At 42.9% G+C, this 19,229-nt stretch overlaps 1 protein-coding gene across 5 annotated transcripts in view; it reads right to left on the reverse strand.

Moving 5' to 3' along the window:
- The window catches only part of LOC122793658 (zinc-binding protein A33-like), a 990,434-nt gene that overhangs the window by 83,671 nt on the left and 887,534 nt on the right, over positions 1–19,229 (reverse strand). For all 5 annotated transcript variants that reach the window (XM_044061879.1, XM_044061880.1, XM_044061882.1 and 2 more), the window contains one exon: positions 5,159–5,277. In XM_044061879.1, coding sequence (XP_043917814.1) covers positions 5,159–5,277 — 119 coding nt within the window. The remainder of the gene's footprint in view (positions 1–5,158; positions 5,278–19,229) is intronic.

Consider the following 19,229-nt stretch of genomic DNA (forward strand, 5'->3'; position numbering starts at 1 on the left):
GAAGCCTTTCTGGTCTCTCCAGTTGCAGCAGGGATCTGGTGAGCTAATGTACTTTGTTAGTGATCCGATGAGGGTCGAGTACAGAGGAGTTATAGCATTGATCTATAGACTGTATTTTATATAGCATATATCATGGACAGAAGTGGGTTAAAAAAATAAAAAAGATAGCTAGGTGCACAAGACCCAGGATAAAAAAGTGCCCAGTGCTGGTAAGCGCACTGGTGCCAGGACTGGAAAAAATTACAATGTAGAATCCTCAAGACATGGAAACATTCCTACAATTGGGCTAGGCCAGGCACAGGGAGAGGATGCCCCCCTGTTGTACAAGGTAGTAGTCCACAAAAAAAAAAAAAAAAAATCACAAAAAACATCCAACATTAACAGGACATGCTGGAGAGACTCCCAATTCATGTGAAAGCTTCTTCATGACACTATTTAAGCAAAACTTGGATGGGAGACAGTACAGTTTTGTACCTACCATAAATGTAGATGTTAGAGTGCTAATACAGCTGCAGTAATCACAGATGGGTAGGGTTTTCAGCCGTCAGAAGCATCCTTTCTTGCCCCAGATGTCAGGTGCCCCCAAAAGGAAGGCAATACATAAATAATGCTTATCTGCATATACAAGCAATGCAATATAAACCAAAATCAGTGGAAGCAAGCAAATAAAACATAGCAGGATAACCCAGTAAGGTAGTATGAAGAGGTTGTTAGGCCCCATGCCTTTACCAAGTGGGGAAGGAAAACTGTACTATGTTCATCGTGCATACAGCTACAGTAATCACAGATGGGTAGAGTCCCAAAGCTATGCATAGGGTGGTAGGTACTAGAAGGAACTGGGTTGAGCCAGAATGCCCTGCAAAACGGCAGTGGCAAAGCCTGCTCTTGTTCTGGAATATAAAGGCAGGTGGTAGTGTTTTGTGAAGGTATGAACAGAACTCCAAGTGGCTTCCTCCAGAATATCTTTGATAGGAACTCCTCTGAGGAAGGCTGTATTAGTAGCTGTAGCCCTGGTGGAGTGTGATCTGATACCTGTAGGAACATATTTCCCATGATGGGAATAACAAAACCGTATGCAGTGGCCAATCCACTTGGAAATAGTCTGTTTTGTAACTGGTTTCCCTTGAGCCCCTACAGCAAAGGACACAAAAAGTTGTTCTGATTTCCTGAAGGACTTTGTTCTGGCTGCCTATAGATGTCTAAAGAGTGTAGCAGCCTTTCCCCTTTGTTTTGAGGATTGGGATAAAAGGTAGGCAGGTGTATGGCTTTATTTAAGGCCACCCTGGATACCACTTTTGGCATAAATGATGGGTTGGTACGAAGGGAAACCCTGTCCTGATGGAAAATGAGAAAGGGCTGCACCGCCATGAGGGCCTGTAGTTCAGAAACCCTAAGGAAGGCTGTTTTCCAGGACAAATATTGCAAATCTGTTGAGGCAGCTGGTTCAAAAGGCGGCAATGTTAATTTTTCTAGTACATAATTAAGGTCCCAGGCTGGTATTGGTTGCTTCCTTGGAGGTCTTATATTCTTAGCCCCTCTGAGGAACTGTCGTAACAGTGGGTGAGAAAATAAAGGGGGATCCGTGTTGAATTCTGCAGAAATGGCTAAGGCATGTATTTTTATGGAGGAGAAGGAAAGTCCACTGTTCAGCAGCTCAGCTAGATACTGTAATACCGGAGGCAAGTTCAGTTTTCTAGGGTCCTGGTCTCTTTTCTCATTCCAAGAGCAAAACCGCTTCCATTTTTTCTAGTAGATGGCCTTCTGGCCTCCAAAATGACATCCTGCACCTCCTTGGAGAGTAGGTTCTGTTGTGGTGTTATGGAATTTTCCATGCAGCAAGATTGAGTGTTTTCAGCTGACTGTGAACAGTTTTGTAGCTGTGCTGAGTCAGCAGAAGAGGCATTACAGGCAGGGACCAGGGAGGAGTATGTGTTAGGCTCCTCAGGAGTGGATACCAGTGTTGCCTTGGCCAATCTGGAGCAATCAGTATCATCCTCGGTTTGTCTGTTCTTGCTTTCAAAAGCACCTTGGGCAGAAGAGGCAGAGGTGGGAATGCGTAAACTGTCCATGCTGTCCAACTGAATGAAAATTGGATGAAAGGTCCTTGAACAAAACTTTTCCAATTGATGATTCCTGTGGGAGGCAAATAGATCTATGTCTAGCCTCCCCAACGCTTGGATTATTTCTGTAAACACCTGAGGATGTAACTTCCATTCGTGTGGATCTGTCATATTTCTGCTTAGATTGTCTGCCAGTGTGTTTTCCAATCCTGGCAAGTACTGTGCTTGAAGTTTCTTTCCAGAGCCAAGTTCCAAAGAGTCATGGCTAGTCTGCACAAGAATGTGTTCCTCCTTGTTTGTTTATGTACCACATTACTGTGGTGTTGTCTGTTTTTATCAGTAATTGTCCTGGATGCAGGAAGTCCTTGAAAGCTGTAATTGCATTTATTACTGCCAGCATTTCTCTTTGATTGATGTGAAGGTGCTTTTCCTTTAGGGACCATCTGCCCTGAATGCACCAATCTGAGGCGCCTGTGGTTATGACTTGTTTTGCTTGAGGCTTGCAGAATGGAAGGCCTGTGTTTACTTGACATGCTTGGGCCCACCATAGAAATTCCTTTTGCAAACATGGAATTATTGGTATAATTGTTTCCAAACTGTGACTGTGTTGAGACCATAGATTTTTTAGGTACCATTGAAGTTTCCTCATATGCAGCTTTGCACATGGGATTAGAAGGATGCAAGATGCCATGAATCCCAGCCTGCAGGATTTTCCTTGCTTTTCTGGCGTAAGATATGCCATCTGGGTGTTTTTGTCCAAGTTGGCACCCAGGAAGGTTATTTTCTGAGATGGTGTTAGCCTTGATTTCTCTTTGTTGATTGTATATCCCAACCATGTCACATATGCCAGATGTTCCAGAAGTATGTGTTTGCTGTCCGCTTGGATCAGGCAGTAGTCCAGATAAGTCTGCAGTAGGCAATCACTGATGCCAGGCACTTTGTGAATACTGGCAATGCAGAGAATTGATAGTGGATTGAACCTGCAAGAAATCTGAGGTATCTTCTGCAGCTTTGTCTGATTGGGACATGCAGGTATGCCTCCTTGAGGTCCAATGTTACCAGCCAAAACTCCTTGCCCAGCATGAGAAGAAGTTGCTGTAATGTGAGCATCTTGAATTTTGAAATGTGTTTAGGATGGATAAGTCCAAAATGGGTCTTGGTACCAGAAAAGTCTTGAATAAAAACCTTGACCTTGTTAATAGCTCTCATGTTTATGAGCTTTAAAATTTGCAGTTGTGCCTCTGCCCTTTGATTTTGTGGCAGGTTTGGCATGCCTCTCATTTTTGGAAGAGTGTGAAATTGAAATTTGTAGCCTCTGTTTATAATGTCCAGAATCCATTTGTCTGTTGTGACAATATGCCAATTGCTTGCAAATAATGCTAGTTTCTCCCAAAGGTGCTGCCAGCTGAGACCTGCTTGGCATGGAAATGAGGGAGTCATTCCTGTATTGTTGTGCACTGTCTTCACCACCTCTTGGTGCTGGAGTCTGCCATTGTCTTCCTCTATATGATCCTTGTGATTGCCCTCTGCCCCTTGTGCATCTGTATCTACCTCTTTGGGGCTTGTCAGTGGCTGGAAAGGACCAGTTTTTTGAAGGCCAATTTCTGCTGTGGTTGGACCTCTAAAGCTTTGACAGTTTGCATAGATTTGGCTTTTTCTTCCATTTTCCGTAGCATCTCCTCAGCATTAGTACCAAATAGTACATCCTTTTGTAAGGGAGCATCTAGAAGTTTGGCTTTCACATGATCAGGCAAATTTTGTTTGACTGATCCTGTAGCAGCCACTCTACTGGAGGCCTCTAGGGCATCATAACCACATTGTTACCCACTTGCTCTGCACTATGCATCATATCCTGTAACTCTTTTAAATCTGGTTGTTCAGGTTGAGACATTTTGTTCCTTAATTGTGATAACAGGTACTGTTGATATTTAATCATATGAAACTGACAGTTTAAGGCCCTCATGGCTAGGGTGGCTGAGGTATATACCTTTTTTCCCCACCTTTCTAAAGATCTGGATTCCCTTTCTGCAGGAAGTGGATTCTTGGCAGTGGAGGCCGGCATTGTGAATGAAGACATTCAGGAGCTGGTGTCTTATATACTCTGGCCTCCCTGACGACTTTGGAATTCTGAAAACCCATCTGTGATTACTGCAGCTGTATGCACGATGAACATCATAATTTCACCCTAGGAGTGGCACCTATGTCACTCATGGACAGGGACAGTCTGTGCTGACCATCAATTTGCTAATATAGACCATCTAACATGGTAAATTAGGGAATATGGTTATAACACAGCTAGGCTTGTAAAGGCTCTGGGGCCATTAGCCTAGTAACCTCCTATGAATAACAAACCTTTAAGTGATTCATATTCTGTGAAACCTTTGTTTAGAGATGAAAATGTCAAAACAAAAGAATTTCTACAAACACAATCTAAATAATATATTATTACATTTTACGTATTCTGATGAAGTCCCCAGTGTGTTAGAGAAGAAAGCATTCAGTACTGTGTTTTTCATCTATTAAAGTGGATTTTACCCTATTGGACCCTTTGTTGGGTGCATTTTTTTATTTCATTTGTATTCTACACAAGTACCCACTCATACCTGACTGAAGGAAAACTGGAATTTACCAAAAAAAAAAAAAAAAAAAGTCTGGAGAGAACACTGTTCTTGACATACGTCTTATAGAAAAGAAGGAGGAACTGGTAGGGAAGGGCCCTTAAAATACTTAATCTGTTACATGTATACTTAGAAATCTGACATCCAGTTTGATGTTAAAACTACCACTCACTGATATTCTATTCTATTTTGATCAACAAAAATAGACTGCCTAAGACTAATGCACAGGATATAAAAACAACAGTTATGTAAAGATACAAAACTGAGTAGCACTAAATTAATCACCTCTGCAACACTTTTGCTATGGAACACTCTAGATCCACCTTCCACACCACTGACTACAACTAGAAATTCCCCATCAATAAATGAAGTCTAAAATACCTCAGATGTTTTACTGACTTACTAGTCAACAGAATAGCACATCATGTCATCTGAATGAATGGGTATTTACAAATCAGTCTAAAAGAAATAAGACCTCACCTGCTTTAATAATGGTCAGCATCTTTTTCCAGACATGGTATTTAAGATTTTCAAGATACTTAGCAGTATCAATGAGGGAACCAGGTGTAAGCAGTGGTTCACTAATGGTACATGTGGCTCTGCAGAAAAAAAAATAATTTGTCAACACATTAAATACACCTCATGTCAAGTACAGTTGCATAACTAAATTTACCACAACAGTATATGTTCAAATGAATGATCACTGCTGTTTTAGCTATACAAGCTATATCCTGCTAAGAATATAACTTCTAACCAGTTTCCAAAGTTTAAGGGCACCCTCCACACGCCCACACCATTAACCACGTTACGCAGAGCTGAACAAAAAGTTGTTTGGGTGCAAAGGCCTTCAAAGTTTTCACACCGACTGAGAGGGAGGCTAGAGCCCAGAAAAGATCAGTGCTAGGAAAATAAAAATAAACATCCCCATTAGAGCAAAACTGGGTGGCATAAAAGCTGATCAGGACCAGGACAGACAAATGGAAACTGATTAAAGTGAGGAGGCGGCCTTCCAGGAATTTTTCCAGCTGTAACACCTAAAATTGATCTTTTTGCCTCCAGTCACAACAATCAGTTGGCAATGTTCTAATTTTACCTACACAGGAGAGTTTCTGGGTACTCTTACTGAATTTCATCAAGGGTCGGAACCTCTGGTATTTGTTAGAACTGGCGTCTCTACCAAGTAAAAGCAGAAGTCTAAGCATACTTCTGCATACCCTAAGGATCCTCAGTAGGAATGGCAGGCAGTTACTCAAGGCCTGTTTAATGCCTTAATGGCTCTGAAGCCTCTCCAAGGGGTTTCTTTGCCTACTTCCCCTTGGACTTCATCTCCTTCCAAATTGACTTGAGATTACTGCTATGGCAATTTTACCTACACGACTGTACTACATTCATTTGATCACTGTTGCACTAGCCTTAGCTATTTGGGAAGACTACCACAGCACACACTGACTGGGAGGAGGGAGGATAAGGGTGTAGGAACACCTAGAGATTGGTCCTAACAAAGCCTGTCCTAGATCTGGAGAAAGAATCTAGTCTGTACTGCTTTGTAATAGTATGTACAGAGGACAAGATTGCCTTTTCTACAACACATGTAGAATCCAACTCCTTGCAAAAACCACAGATGAAGCCAAGAACCTTGTAAAGTGAAGCCTTGACCCTGCCTGGAATTACCTTGTTGTGGTAGGTATAACAAAAAGAACAGCACAAGAAAAACATCTGAATATAGTCGGTTTGACACACGTCCTTTCTTCTAACCTTCACAAGAACGAACAACTGATTAGGGTTCCTAAAAGTTTTAGTTCTGTCAACATATCAGATATGTATGTGGACGTCTAAAGTATGAAGGATCGTTTTGCCCTCATTCTTGAAAAGTCCTTCTAAATCTTCAGAATTACCCTGGAGATTAGCAGAAAGGATGGAAATGCATACAACATTCTTACCCAACAAAAGAAAAAACATCTGCTTTACAAGCTTTTTACATGGAGTCCTGGAACAGAATGTTGCCAAATGATTGATCTAACTGGAGGTAAAAGATCCATCTTAGGTGTTTCCCACAGAAGGATCAATTCCTGGAAGACCCCCTCCCCCTTGATTCAGTTTCCATTTGTCTGCACTGGTCCTGCTCAGCTTGTATGCTACACAATTTTTCTCCAAAGAGACGCAAGATGCCTGCAGAGTGAGACTGTGCTGAAAAGGTACATTCTAGGCTTCCATGGTTACTCTGCAGACAGAGAAAGATCTGGTTCCCACTGTTTATGTACCATATAACTGTTATGTTGTCTGTAATCACTTGTAATGGTCCTGGGGACCACAAATGATTGACACTGTTGACAGCATTTATGACTCCCAACATCTCTCTGATGTTTATGCATTTTAGTCTGTCTTTTCTGTTCCAAAGACCCTACATTTTTATACATACAGACACCGCTCCCCAAGCTTATACAGATCTTTTTCCTGTGGAAGAAAAACTCCTTGAAATGAGATCTCTAGAAGACAAACCAGTACAACAATATTGTGAGGAAGAGTCAAACAAGACTTCTGGATGTTCTTCTGAAACCCCACATCTGTGGAAATTCTCTCTCAACCAAGTTGAGAGATTCCCAACACTTTGAAAAAGACTCTGCAGAATAAAGCAAGTTGTCTAATTAAGGAAAACTTTGAATACTTTGCAATCTTCAACTGCCACTGGCGTTAGACACTTTGTAAATATCCCTGGAGCACTGGGTAAACTAAAGAGTAATGCAAAGAACTGAGAGTGATCCAGACTCACAAAACCTTAAGAAATGTCTGAAATCTGGTGCTAGAGGAATGTGATAAGCATCTTTTAAATCAAAGGTGATCAAAAAATTTCAATGGGGAATGAGAGGTAACAGGTCATGAAAAGAGAAATATTCTGAACTTTGGAACAATCACAAAATGGTTTATAAAGGAAAGACCTAGCTAGGACTAGTTTCCATGCAGACTCTTGAATAAAAGCCTTCTCTCTTATGCAAGAAGGAGAGACAAAGTACAGTTGTGTAAAATCTTAGGATAACAGTAGATGGCCTTCTCTTCACTGTTGCAGTATTCTTTACAATAGGGATCCCCTGTCTAGGGCAGCCTGACATCCAGTCTGTATAAAAAGCCTTTAGGTTGCAATCGGTATGCTGTACATCATACGTATACTTCCCATACCATCCTCAGAAGTGAAAAAGCCCCATTAGGAACCTCAGTCTAAGGATAGTAGAAGGTAACAAGTACAACCACAAGGAAAAAGGATCAGAGGTAGGAAGGAGGCAGTGAATACTGCAACAGTAAAGAAAAGGACGTACTGTAGTGGGAAGATTTTACGCAACTGTACTATGTCCTTCCATATCACTACTGCAGTACTCTTTACAATAGGAAGAGCACAAAAGCTCAGGAAGATGGGTCTATATCACAAAGTCAAATGTTAAAACGAGCGAACGCTCTTACATTGAACTCTAAAAACCGAAATCACAGAATGTTGATCTCCGGAACAGTGATTTTTTTTTTCCCAGGAAAAAATCAGTGGGCCATTGCCGGGACTTTGCCGTTTCCACCACTGTGGTGCGATCTCGGAGTTGGTATATTTAAATGGGGGGGGGGGGGGGGCACAGCCCTCCACATTATTTTGTCTGTGGATTGTTTTTTTTTTTTTTTTTTGTAGCAGCGATTTTTTTCCCTGGGGGGTTGCTGTTCCGTGTATTCGACATTCTGTGGTTTCGTTTTTTTAGAGTTCGACGTAACAGCGTCCGCTCTTTTTAACGTTTGACTTCGTGATATAGACCCGGAAGATGATAGGGAGGAGGAAGGGTCAGCAGAGTCCGAAAGAAAGCCATGAAGCATGTCCCTGGCAAAACCAGCTCTAGCCCTGGAAATCACATCCAACTTATAGTGCTTGGCAAAAGGAAGCACAAAAGTCCACGCAACTGTCTCAAGAATAAAATTAGTATCCAAACCTTTGAAAAAAGCACAGAAGAGGCTACTGCCCTAATATAATGAGCCTTAACAGAAGAAGGATGGCTCTTCCCTTGAAAGGAATAACAAATAGAAATGGCTTTAGATATCGAAGAAGAAATGGTTTGCTTGGAAAGAGCCAAACCTACGGACCTAGGGTTAAAGGAAACAAAAGCTGCTCAGATTTACAAACGGCTTTAGTTTTATCCAAATAATACTAGAGTGTTTATGCAAATCCAAGATGTGAAGAAACTTCTCACTAGCAGACTGTTGAGAAGGGATAAAAGTGTGCAAATGAATAGAATGATTAACAGACAACTCATTAACCACCTTAAGCATAAAAGTAGGATTAGTACGAAGACGCACTCTGTCCTTATGAAAATCCATCCCACATCCAAAGAATCTGTGAAGAGTTCCTGAGAGGGGACTGGATGTTGAAAATGAATCCCTGGGTTTATGGACAAAGTACAGTTGTGTACCTACCATAAATGTAGATGTTAGAGTGTATTCACTGTTGCAGTCATTACTCTAGGGTTATCCTGCTGGCAGGCTACCCGCAGTGATCCAGAATTCCAAAGTCTAGGTCCTGCGTCAGTTGCTGTCACCTCTTCCCCGACATCAGTGCGCCAGGGGTATAAAAGATGCAGCAAACGCCATTTTCTTCAGTTTTTCTTGCCCCAGATGTCAGGTGCCCCCAAAATGGTAGGCTAAAAAAATTATGCCAATAATTATGCAGGCAATAAAATAAACATTTCCTTGATCTACAAGCAAATACACCACACAGGTCGTATAAGATAGAGAAGTATAGGTAAGTCCCAGCAAAGAAAAGGGGGGTGGTGGGTGGGTAACCTGGATTACAACAGTGAATACACTCGAACAGCTACATTTATGGTAGGTACACAACTGTACTATGTTCATCGTGTTTCACTGTTGCAGTCATTACTCTTGGGTTGAATCCCAAAGCTAAGGTTGGGTGGCTGGGCCTAAATAGGATTAGGAGAGGCTGTAAGGCCTTGCAGAACTGCAGTGGCGAAGCCTGCTCTGGATTTAGAGTAGAGAGGTAAATGGTAGTGCTTTGTAAAAGTGTGCACTGAACTCCAAGTTGCAGCCTCTAAAATGTCTTTGGTTGGTACTCCTCTGAGAAAGGCTGCTGAAGTGGCTGCTGCCCTGGTAGAATGAGGCCTAATGTCCTTGGGCACTGATCTGCCATGTTGTGAGTAGCAGAAACGAATGCAGTGGCCTACCCATTTTGAAATAGTCTGTTTTGAGATGGGCTTCCCTTGAGATCCTGCAGCATATGCCACTAAAAGTTGCTCAGTTTTTCTGAAAGCTTTAGTTCTGTCCAAGTAGAAGCATAGTTGTCTGTGTATGTCCAAGGAATTCAGAAGTCTCTCACCCTTATTCTATGGGTTTAGATAAAAGTTAGGCAAATGAATGGTTTGGTTAAGGGCCACACTGGACACTACCTTAGGCATAAATGTTGGGTTCGTCCTTAGAGAAACCCTGTCTGGATGGAAAATGATGAAAGGTTCCACAGCCATGAGTGCTTGTAAATCGGAGACTCGTCTTGCAGAGGTTATTGCTAGAAGCAGAGATGTTTTCCAAGATAAAAACTTTATATCAGCTGTATTGGCTGGCTCAAAAGGCGACGGTGTGAGTTTTTCCAAGACATAATTGAGGTCCCATGCAGGTATTGGGGCTCTCCTTGGAGGTCTTGTGTTTTTGGCCCCTCTGAGGTACTGCCTTAGCAATGGATGGGAAAAAAATAGGAGGTTCTGTATTGTAATGAGCTGAAATGGCAGAGGCATGAATTTTAATTGATGAAAAGGATAGGCCTTTGTCCAGCATCTCCGTTAGGTATTGTAAAATCTGAGGAGTGTTTGGTAGAGATGTGTCAATTCCTTGTGCCTGGTTCCAAGCACAGAATCCTTTCCATTTTTCTGCATAAGATTTTCTGGTACTGGGCCTCCTGGCCTTCAAAATAACATCCATCACTGCTTTAGAGAGAGGTGTGCTTTGAATGGTTACATTATCCGCCATGATGCCAGATTTAGGGTCCTGAGTTGGCTGTGCAGAATCTGATTGTTTCACTGGGTCAGTAAGTGAGGAATTAGAGGCAATGTCCAGACTGGGCCTTGAGACACGCTTTTTAGGACTGGGTACCAGTGCTGGCACGGCCAGTCTGGGACAATCAGAATCATTCTTGGCTTCTCTTGTCTGACCTTTAGGAGTACCTTGGGGAGGAAAGGCATATACTGTTAGACTTTTCCATCTGAATGACAGAGCATCCACTTTCCATGCTTGCTTGTGATAAGTCATTGTGCAGAATTTCTGTAGTTGGCAGTTGTGAGGGGAGGCAAATAGATCTATGTCTGGGCATCCCCATTCCTTTGTTATCATGCTGAAGACTTGTGGGTCTAGTTTCCACTCGTGGGGATCCGTAAGGTTTCTGCTTAGTTCGTCTGCCAGAGTATTGTTCTTTCCTGGCACGAATTGTGCTTGCAGGTGTACTTGATAAGTCAATGCTGTGTCCCACAAAGTCATGGCTTGTCTGCAGAGGGGGTAGGAATGTGTGCCTCCCTGCTTGTTTATGTACCACATGACTGTAGTATTGTCCATCCTTATCAGTAGTTGTCCTGGATGGAGTAGGTCCTTGAAAGCTGTCAGGGCATTCTGAACAGCTAGCATCTTTTTGAATGATATGTAGATGCATTTGGCTTGTGGACCATGTGCCCTGAATACATTTTCCTGCAATGTGTGCTCCCCAGGCATAATGTGATGCATCTGTTGTTATTGACTGCCTGGCTGTGGGTAGAGTGAATGGCTGTCCCTTGTTGAGGTGACAGGCATGTGCCCACCATCGAAACTCCTGTTGCAGGCAAGGAATGAGGGTAATTAATGTTTCCAGGCTTTGACAATGTTGAGTCCAGACACTTTTTAGGCACCATTGAATTTTCCTCATATGCAGTCTGGCATATGGAATTAGCAGAATGCAGGATGCCATGAAGCCCAAAGCCTGCAAAAATTTTCTTGCAGATAACTGGGTCTTTGTTGCCAACATTTTGAAGTAAGAAGTTAGTTGCCTTTGTTTGTCTGGCGTGAGATAAGCCATCTGGGCAGTTGTATTTAAGCTTGCACCCAGGAATATTATCTCTTGAGAGGGTACTAGTTTTGATTTCTTTTCGTTTACTGTGTACCCTAGGCAAATTAATAATCTTTTTACGAACACCAGATGCTTTAGTAGAGTGTCCTTGTTCTCTGCTTGTATAAGGCAGTCGTCCAAGTAAGGATAAATTTGAATACCTCTGTCTGCAAAATGCAATTATCGGTGCCAGGCATTTTGTGAAGACCATGGGCGCAGTAGATAAGCCAAAGGGCAGTGCAGAGAATTGGTAGTGCACTGAGCCAGCTATAAATCTGAGGTATCTTCTGCAAGATTGTCTGATTGGTATATACAGGAATGACTCTTTTAGGTCCAAAGTTACGAGCCAAGCCTTCTTACCCAGCACGGGCAGAAGTTGCTGCAGAGTTAACATTTTTAATTTTGGAACGTCCAGAAATGTGTTTGGAAAAGACAGGTCCAGTACTGGAATTGTCCTTTCTGGGAGCCAAGAACATTCTTGAATAAAATCCTTGTCCCTGCTCTTGTTGTGGTACTTGCTGAATGGCCCTCGTGTGCATAAGGGACAAAACTTGTTTTTGTGCCTCTGCCCATTGATTGTGTGGCGGGTTTGGCATACCTTTTGCCTTTGGCAGGGTGTGAAAGTGGAACCTGTAGCCCTGGGACACTATAGTCAATACACATTTGTCCTGGGTGATCATGTGCCAATTTTAAGAGAAAAGTGCTAGTTTTCCCCCTAAGGGGGCTGCAAGAAGATAAGTGCTTGGTGCTGGCAGAGACAAGTCATTGGGACTGTTTCCTGTATGGCTGTGCTTTGTCTTCTCCACTTTTGGAGGTAGAAGCGCCCCACTGTTTAGGCCTGTATGAGCCCTGGGATCTGCCTCTGGGACGTCTGTATCTGCCTCTTTGTGGCCTGTCCAACACTAGAAAGGACCAATTCTTTGTAGGCCATTTCCTGCTAAATCTTGGTGGCTGAACCTGTAAGAAATTCTTCACTGTTTGCATAGATTTCGCTTTGTCCTCTATTTTCTTCAAAACCTCCTCTGCTTTAACACCAAATAAAGTATCATGCTGTAATGGAGCATCTAATAATTTTGCTTTAACATGATCAGGCAGATTCTGTTCCTTTAACCAAGCATGCCTCAATGTCAGAACCCGTAACTGCGGCCCTGCAGGAGGCCTCCAGAGAATCAAAACCACATTGCAATGTATGCTTTCCCACTTGTTCAGTTGCATGCAATAAATCCTGTATTTCCTTGTTTTCTGTACAACCAGAATTAGTCAACATTTTCTGTTTTGACACTGACATTAAGTATTGCTGATATTTAATCATATGAAATTGACAATTTAAAGCCCTCACAGCCAAAGTAGCAGAAGTGTAAACCTTTTTCCCCCATCTGTCTAGTGTCCTTGAATCCCTGTCAGTAGGGACAGGGTTTTTTGCAGTAGCGGCCTTAACCACCCCCCCCCCCCCCCCCCTTGGGACCCTGAGAAAGTTTCTGGATCAGCAGCAGGGTTTTTATAAAGAAATTTATGTGAATCTGGAACCCTGTAGTATCTGTCTGGTTTAACAGGAGCTGGAGGTAAGGAGTCTGGTGAAAGGCCGGACTCTGAAAATACATCATCTACAATGTCTAGCACAGGGGGAATAGCAAGAGGCCTGTGCTGAGGAAGTAAAAGAAAATCTCTAAGCCTTTTCTTTGATTCTGAGTAATCTTGGCTCTCCCAGTGGAAGTGCTCCCTCATGGTATGCAGGGTTTCCCCAAAAGAATAATCCTCAGGAGGAGAGGCTGAAGGAATGGATTCTTCAGCATCATCCTCATAGGGAGGAAGAGAGTATTCCTGTACAGAAGAGGAATCAGAGGAAATGGAAACCTGATCTGAAGAGTCATAGTCTGTCTCTTGCCTAGGCCTCTTGTCAGAAGGGGGACGGGAACCCCTTATCAAGGTAGTAAGGTCTTCGGCCATTTTGAGCATCTGTGTCTTAGGCATAGAAGCCTGTCCTGGAGAATGCTATACTTGTTTCTTTGTCTTTAAAGCTGCTTTAGTCTTTGCTTTTGAAGCTGAAGTAGGCTTTACATACAACTGTGTAGGTCTGAAAACACCCCCAGAAGCCGATGCCTGCTCAGCGGCTCCGGACCCATCTGAGGGAATGATTTCCGAGTGTCCAATACCTTGAGTATCCAGAGGCCTAGCTGGCTCCAAGTGGGAGTAGTCAGTAGCCTGTGGCTCTGAGGTAGCGGGTGTCAGCGGCTGCAAAAGCGTCTCACTGAGAACCGGCGACTGGCTTAGCAGAAGCCTCGTCATCGGTTTTAGATCTCGGATGCCTGTCCTTCTCTTTTTCCTTGCATTTTTTAGAAACTCCGGTCGTTGGATGTTCCGACGGCATTGTGTAATTGAATTTTCAGCCAAAGTAATAAGCCAAATCAAACCGACGCTTAATAGTGTGTTTGTTGAATCTAGCACAAAACCGACAGCTAGCAACGTTATGATCAGGGCCTAGGCAAGGAATACAGTAAGAATGATAATCCTTATGAGGTATTTGCTTCCCACAAGAAATACAATTGTTAACTTTTTCTGATATCGGTCTGGAGCAAGAAAAAAGTTTCCCCAATAGGGTACTTAGCTTTAATGAAGACTTCAGACCTGAAATTCGTCTGTGAAAATCTCAGGAGTCGGCCGACCGGCACTTGCGAACTGCTTTTGCTTTGGGCACCGCACAGCAAGAAAGACTGAAGAAAATGGTGTCGGCTGCATATTTTATACCCCTGGCACACTGACGTCAGGGAAGAGGTGACAGCAACTGATGCCGGACCTAGACTTTGAAATTCTGGCCGACTGTGGGTAGCCTGCCAACAGGATAACCCTAGAATAATGACTGCAACAGTGAAACACTATGAACATCTGCTGAATTCACCACAGAAATTCCAACTTGAGACATGGAAGAAGAGGGACTGGGCTATATAAAGGATGAGAATGTTGAAGCCAGACTGACTTTAGAAACCACTGGAGCTTTCTCATATGGAGCTTGGCCAGAGGAGGCATAGGAATGATGAAAACCATGTAAACCAGAGCCCTGAGAAACTCCCTGGCTGTAACTGAAGACAGAGGAAGAAGGGATTGAAAACGTCCTGGGAAGCGGCATCAATTCCAGCACTGGAACAGTCTGGAGCCTGCAACCTAGAAAAACATGATCCTGAGAAGGAGCCAGGAATGACGTTTGAAAATTTACAATATGCCCCAGGCTTTGCATGAGCCAAACAGCAAAATGTAGATGCTGAAGTAAAATTTCTGGAAGAGGCCTGAATGAGCAGGCTGTCTGAATAAGGAAAGATATGTATTCCTCTCAATCTGCAGAAAGCAATCACAGGAGCGAGGCATTTGGTGAAGATGCTTGTGGCAGTAGAGAGGCCAAAGGGCAAAGCAGAGAACTGAAAATGCCAGGAAACAGAGAAATGTAAAAGCTTCCTGAAAAGAGGATGAATAGGGATATGTAGATCATCATCCTTGAGATCCAAGGAAACCAGAAAAGCTTGAAGTAGAAGAGGAAACAATGTTTGAAGGGACAGCATCCAAAAGGAAGGAACCTTCTAAAAGGTATTTACCTTCTTTCCTGGTGACCAAGAACAATCTGGAGTAAAACCCCTTCTCTCTCTCTGAGGAGTTGCAATTTCTTGAGAAGTTCTCTGAGCCAACAGGTGCTGAAGTACATCTGGACAAAAGAGCATTTGTTCCTGAGCAGGCTGAGGAATGCCCAAGGGAGGGGGGTTCTAAACCATGTAATGGCCCTAGCGAATTATAGGAAGAACCCAAGAGCCTTGGGTGATCTTCAATCAAATAGGAAAGGACATGGAAAGACGAAGAGAGAGAGAGAGGAATGTGACCGAGAACAGCAGGGCAAGGATAGTCAGACAGCATCTGGTTTACCTGAAAAAGGTGGTTTCTGAGCTGAAGGAGATTAGTTAGTCTTAGCAGAAGGAGTTCTTCTACCACCATTTTTGCCTTGGGGGGAGGGTGAGACTGTCTACACACAAAAGCAGGCTTGTTAGGGTAGTTCCTTTGAAATTTGGGAACAGGTGAAACAAAAATATGTTTCAGATCCTGCAAAGCTTTACCCTTTTTCTGGTGGGACGTTAACAACTGAGCAGCAGCACCAAACAGATGCTTATTATCCAGAGGAGCATCCATCAACTTAGCCTTGATATCATCAGGCAAAGGTTGAAGTCAAAGCCAGAAGTATCTCCTTAACAGAGAGCCAAAGGCAGCAGCCCTATATAAGGCATTAGCTGCATCATAGCTGCATTTAATGGAATGGCAAGGAACCTTAGAAGAAATCCCTAGTAAAGAAAGAGCTGACAGTCAGTTCAGAGTCAGGAAGATCTGAAATAACCTGAGAGGCCTAAGAGAGAAGAGCCAAAATATATGTGGTCATGTGTCTAACCCCAACCTCTCCACAGTTCTGCTGTCCTTGTCAGAGGGAAGCAACTTTGTAGAAGACAACAGATTAGAATGCTTGTCAGAGGCAACTGACACCACAGAAGGGTCAGCATAGGAACACAAAGAAATTTGCAATCATCAGGCACATTATAAAACCTATTGGATTTTTTGGGAGCAGGGGGCTAGGAATCAGGAGCTTGAGAAGCAGTGAAAAGGCATGCAGCAAGGCAGCTAGAACAAGAGGGACAGCAGAGGGTCTAGGAGACTCCATTTGCAGAAGCTCATAGAACCTTTTCTGAACATCAGACACCTGAGTACAATCCCATCTAGAAAACTCCATCATTTGAGAAATTGCATCACCAAAGGAAATCTCCTCAAAAGGAGATTCAGGGCTAAAAGACTCTTCTTCCTCAGAATCGTAATCTAAGGGAGAAGGAATCTGAGAAGAATAAGTCAGGGATTTTTCATCAGAATTTGCATCTTCATCAGAGGAATCTTGTTCCCTAGGCCTCTTAAGAGGGGTAGAAGACCAAGGAGGAGTAGGAACAGAAACTCTTGAGGAGGTTTCAAAGTCATAAGGGCATTGAACTGGCCTTAAATGAAATGTTGCCATTCACTCTAAGGATCTTTAGGGGTAGGAAAAATGCACTTTTTTTTTGCTTCATTTTTAAGGGCATGTCAGCCTTAAAGATCTTAGGAGGCTCTGACCCCTGACTGCACTCAGTGTAGTCTGTTATCTCTTCCCTCACCAAAATCTGAGGAACACCACCACGCCCTTCAGTAATTAATCAGCCGTGGCTCCCCCGAACATCTGAAGTGGATGTCTGGAATGCTTTCATGGATGTGCATGAAGCCAAATCCATGGCAGCCTCCGAAGCTGTTGAGGAATACAATAGAGAAACCAGGCAATCCTCTGGACTTTCAGTAGCCTCAAGAGACATCTGGCAGATGTAGCACAGCCGAATAATCTGACTGAACTTTCTTGGTTTTCTTCTATACCGACGGCTGACCCTCAGGCGGGAAGATCCTTCCATAGTGTCTTTAGCAAACAGCTTAAGACGTTGGTTTTCTAAATAAACAGCTAAGGAAGAAAGCTGGCTAAGCAACGCCTTAGGAAGAAAAGCTTAGCAAACAGCAGAAGACATGGTTGCGGAAAGCACCCAAACAAAATAAACACTGCTCTTGACTATCGTTGTGGGGAATCCGTTTCCTACACACTGGCATTTCCATATTCTGGATGATATGAAACCAACAACCAAAACAAGACAAAAAAGCAATAAGAAAATCAAAAACACCACAATGGGGCACTTATCTGAAAGTGGCTTGGTAACCATCAGACAAACTAGTGTTCAGACTAAGGATCAAAGATGGAGTTCAGACTGGTGGCAAAAAGTTCTGAGGATGGTGTGCATGGGGACCATTCTTGTGATGTACAGCATACCCATTACAACCTAAAGGCTTTGGTATACTGACCGGATGTCAGGCTGCTCTAAGGCAGGGGTTCCCTATTGAAAAGAATACTGCAACAGTGGTAAGGAAGGACATCTTCTATTACAACATGAGAAAGCAGATGCTGAATGATGTGAGGGGGAAAAAAAAGTTTGATCTGGCAGATGAGCAGGAATCCCCTGAAAAAGGAGGGATTCCCACTGCCATCTGTACTCGATGAATACGTTTTAGAACCTATTTGTCTGAGACTGTGTTGCCAAAGGGAAAAATGGAGGTTCAGATTTTTGGGAAGAATTAAAGGTCTGCCTAGGTGGGAGGGGGGTGGGGATTCTGAAGACAGTCATTCAGACTTTTTAGAAGGTCCTTTATTCAGGGGTGTCTTTCTTCTTCTTGTCTCCGACAGTTTACCAGCAGATCGCTGTGTCTACTTATTTAAATTTTTTTTTTTAATAAACTTTTACAGATGCAGCATTAAAACAATCCAACTATCTGGAGAAGGAAGGCTAAAAAAAAAAATAATCTGTGAAACTGCTTGTATCACACCCGGTCTCTCATTACACCTTTTAATGACCTCTGCAGCAGATGGTCCAAAGACTACCTCTCTAAGGGAGAACTCAACATTTCAGGTTAACATCCTCAGGAAGATTTTGAGTACACAACCAGGAAAATCTCCTCTTAACAGTTCCTGTAGAAGCAGCTCAAGCGATGGCATTAACTGAGTCATACACACATTTCAGTGAGTGCCTACTCACTTGAGACACAGGGGTCTAACATTATTTTGTGAATTACAGCTAATGGCTGTTCAAATACAAAGCATCAAACAACCGTTCATCAAACGCTCACATCAGCGAACATTTTTCACAGGGAAGGGAATTAACTGTCCACCAGTGACAGTCACACACACACTGCATTATTTCAAACCCACCACACCCCACTACTTATTCACCAACTCTGAGATTGCACTACAGTGGGGAAAAGGGCAAATATCTAATGATGGTGAACTAACCCTATTCCCTATGAAAAACGTTCACTGATGTGAACGTTCGATGAACAGATGTTCGATGCTTTGTGTTCGATGAACAACCATTCGCTGTAGTTAGTTTGACAAAATAATATAGACCCAGACAAAAAGGCAATAAAGACTACACTAGATGGTTTTCCCAGTCTTTCACTAGTTTTCCAATCCGTATCAGGGGGGAGGAAATGGCATACACCAGATGTTTAGCAGTAGCAGAATTAACTGCCAAAGTTCACTTTTTGTCATAAAAATAAAATGTGGAAATTATTTTTCCAAGAAGGGAACTTCTCTGCCTAGCAATGGAAAAATTTTAGCCATCTGCTGATCTTCAAATGCCCACAAGACAAGACGCTCTTTGGTGGAAGGAAAGCTCTTAAAGACTTGACGTCCAAACCAATCTTTCTTCAGCTCTATCTGAACTGGTTAATTGTTTGGGAGTGTGGAAAGTCTCTTAAGCTTTGGAAGCTAGCCAGCTGTCATATCCTTAGCAGGATATAATCTGTGCAGCTCAAGACTACTGCAGTAGTGATCAAATGAACATCCAGGGGCAAATGGGCCTTTGGTCTTTA

The sequence above is a fragment of the Protopterus annectens genome, chromosome 2.part0 (assembly GCF_019279795.1).
Source record: "Protopterus annectens isolate FY-2018-M chromosome 2.part0, PAN1.0, whole genome shotgun sequence".
NCBI classification, from domain to species: Eukaryota; Metazoa; Chordata; order Ceratodontiformes; family Protopteridae; genus Protopterus; species Protopterus annectens.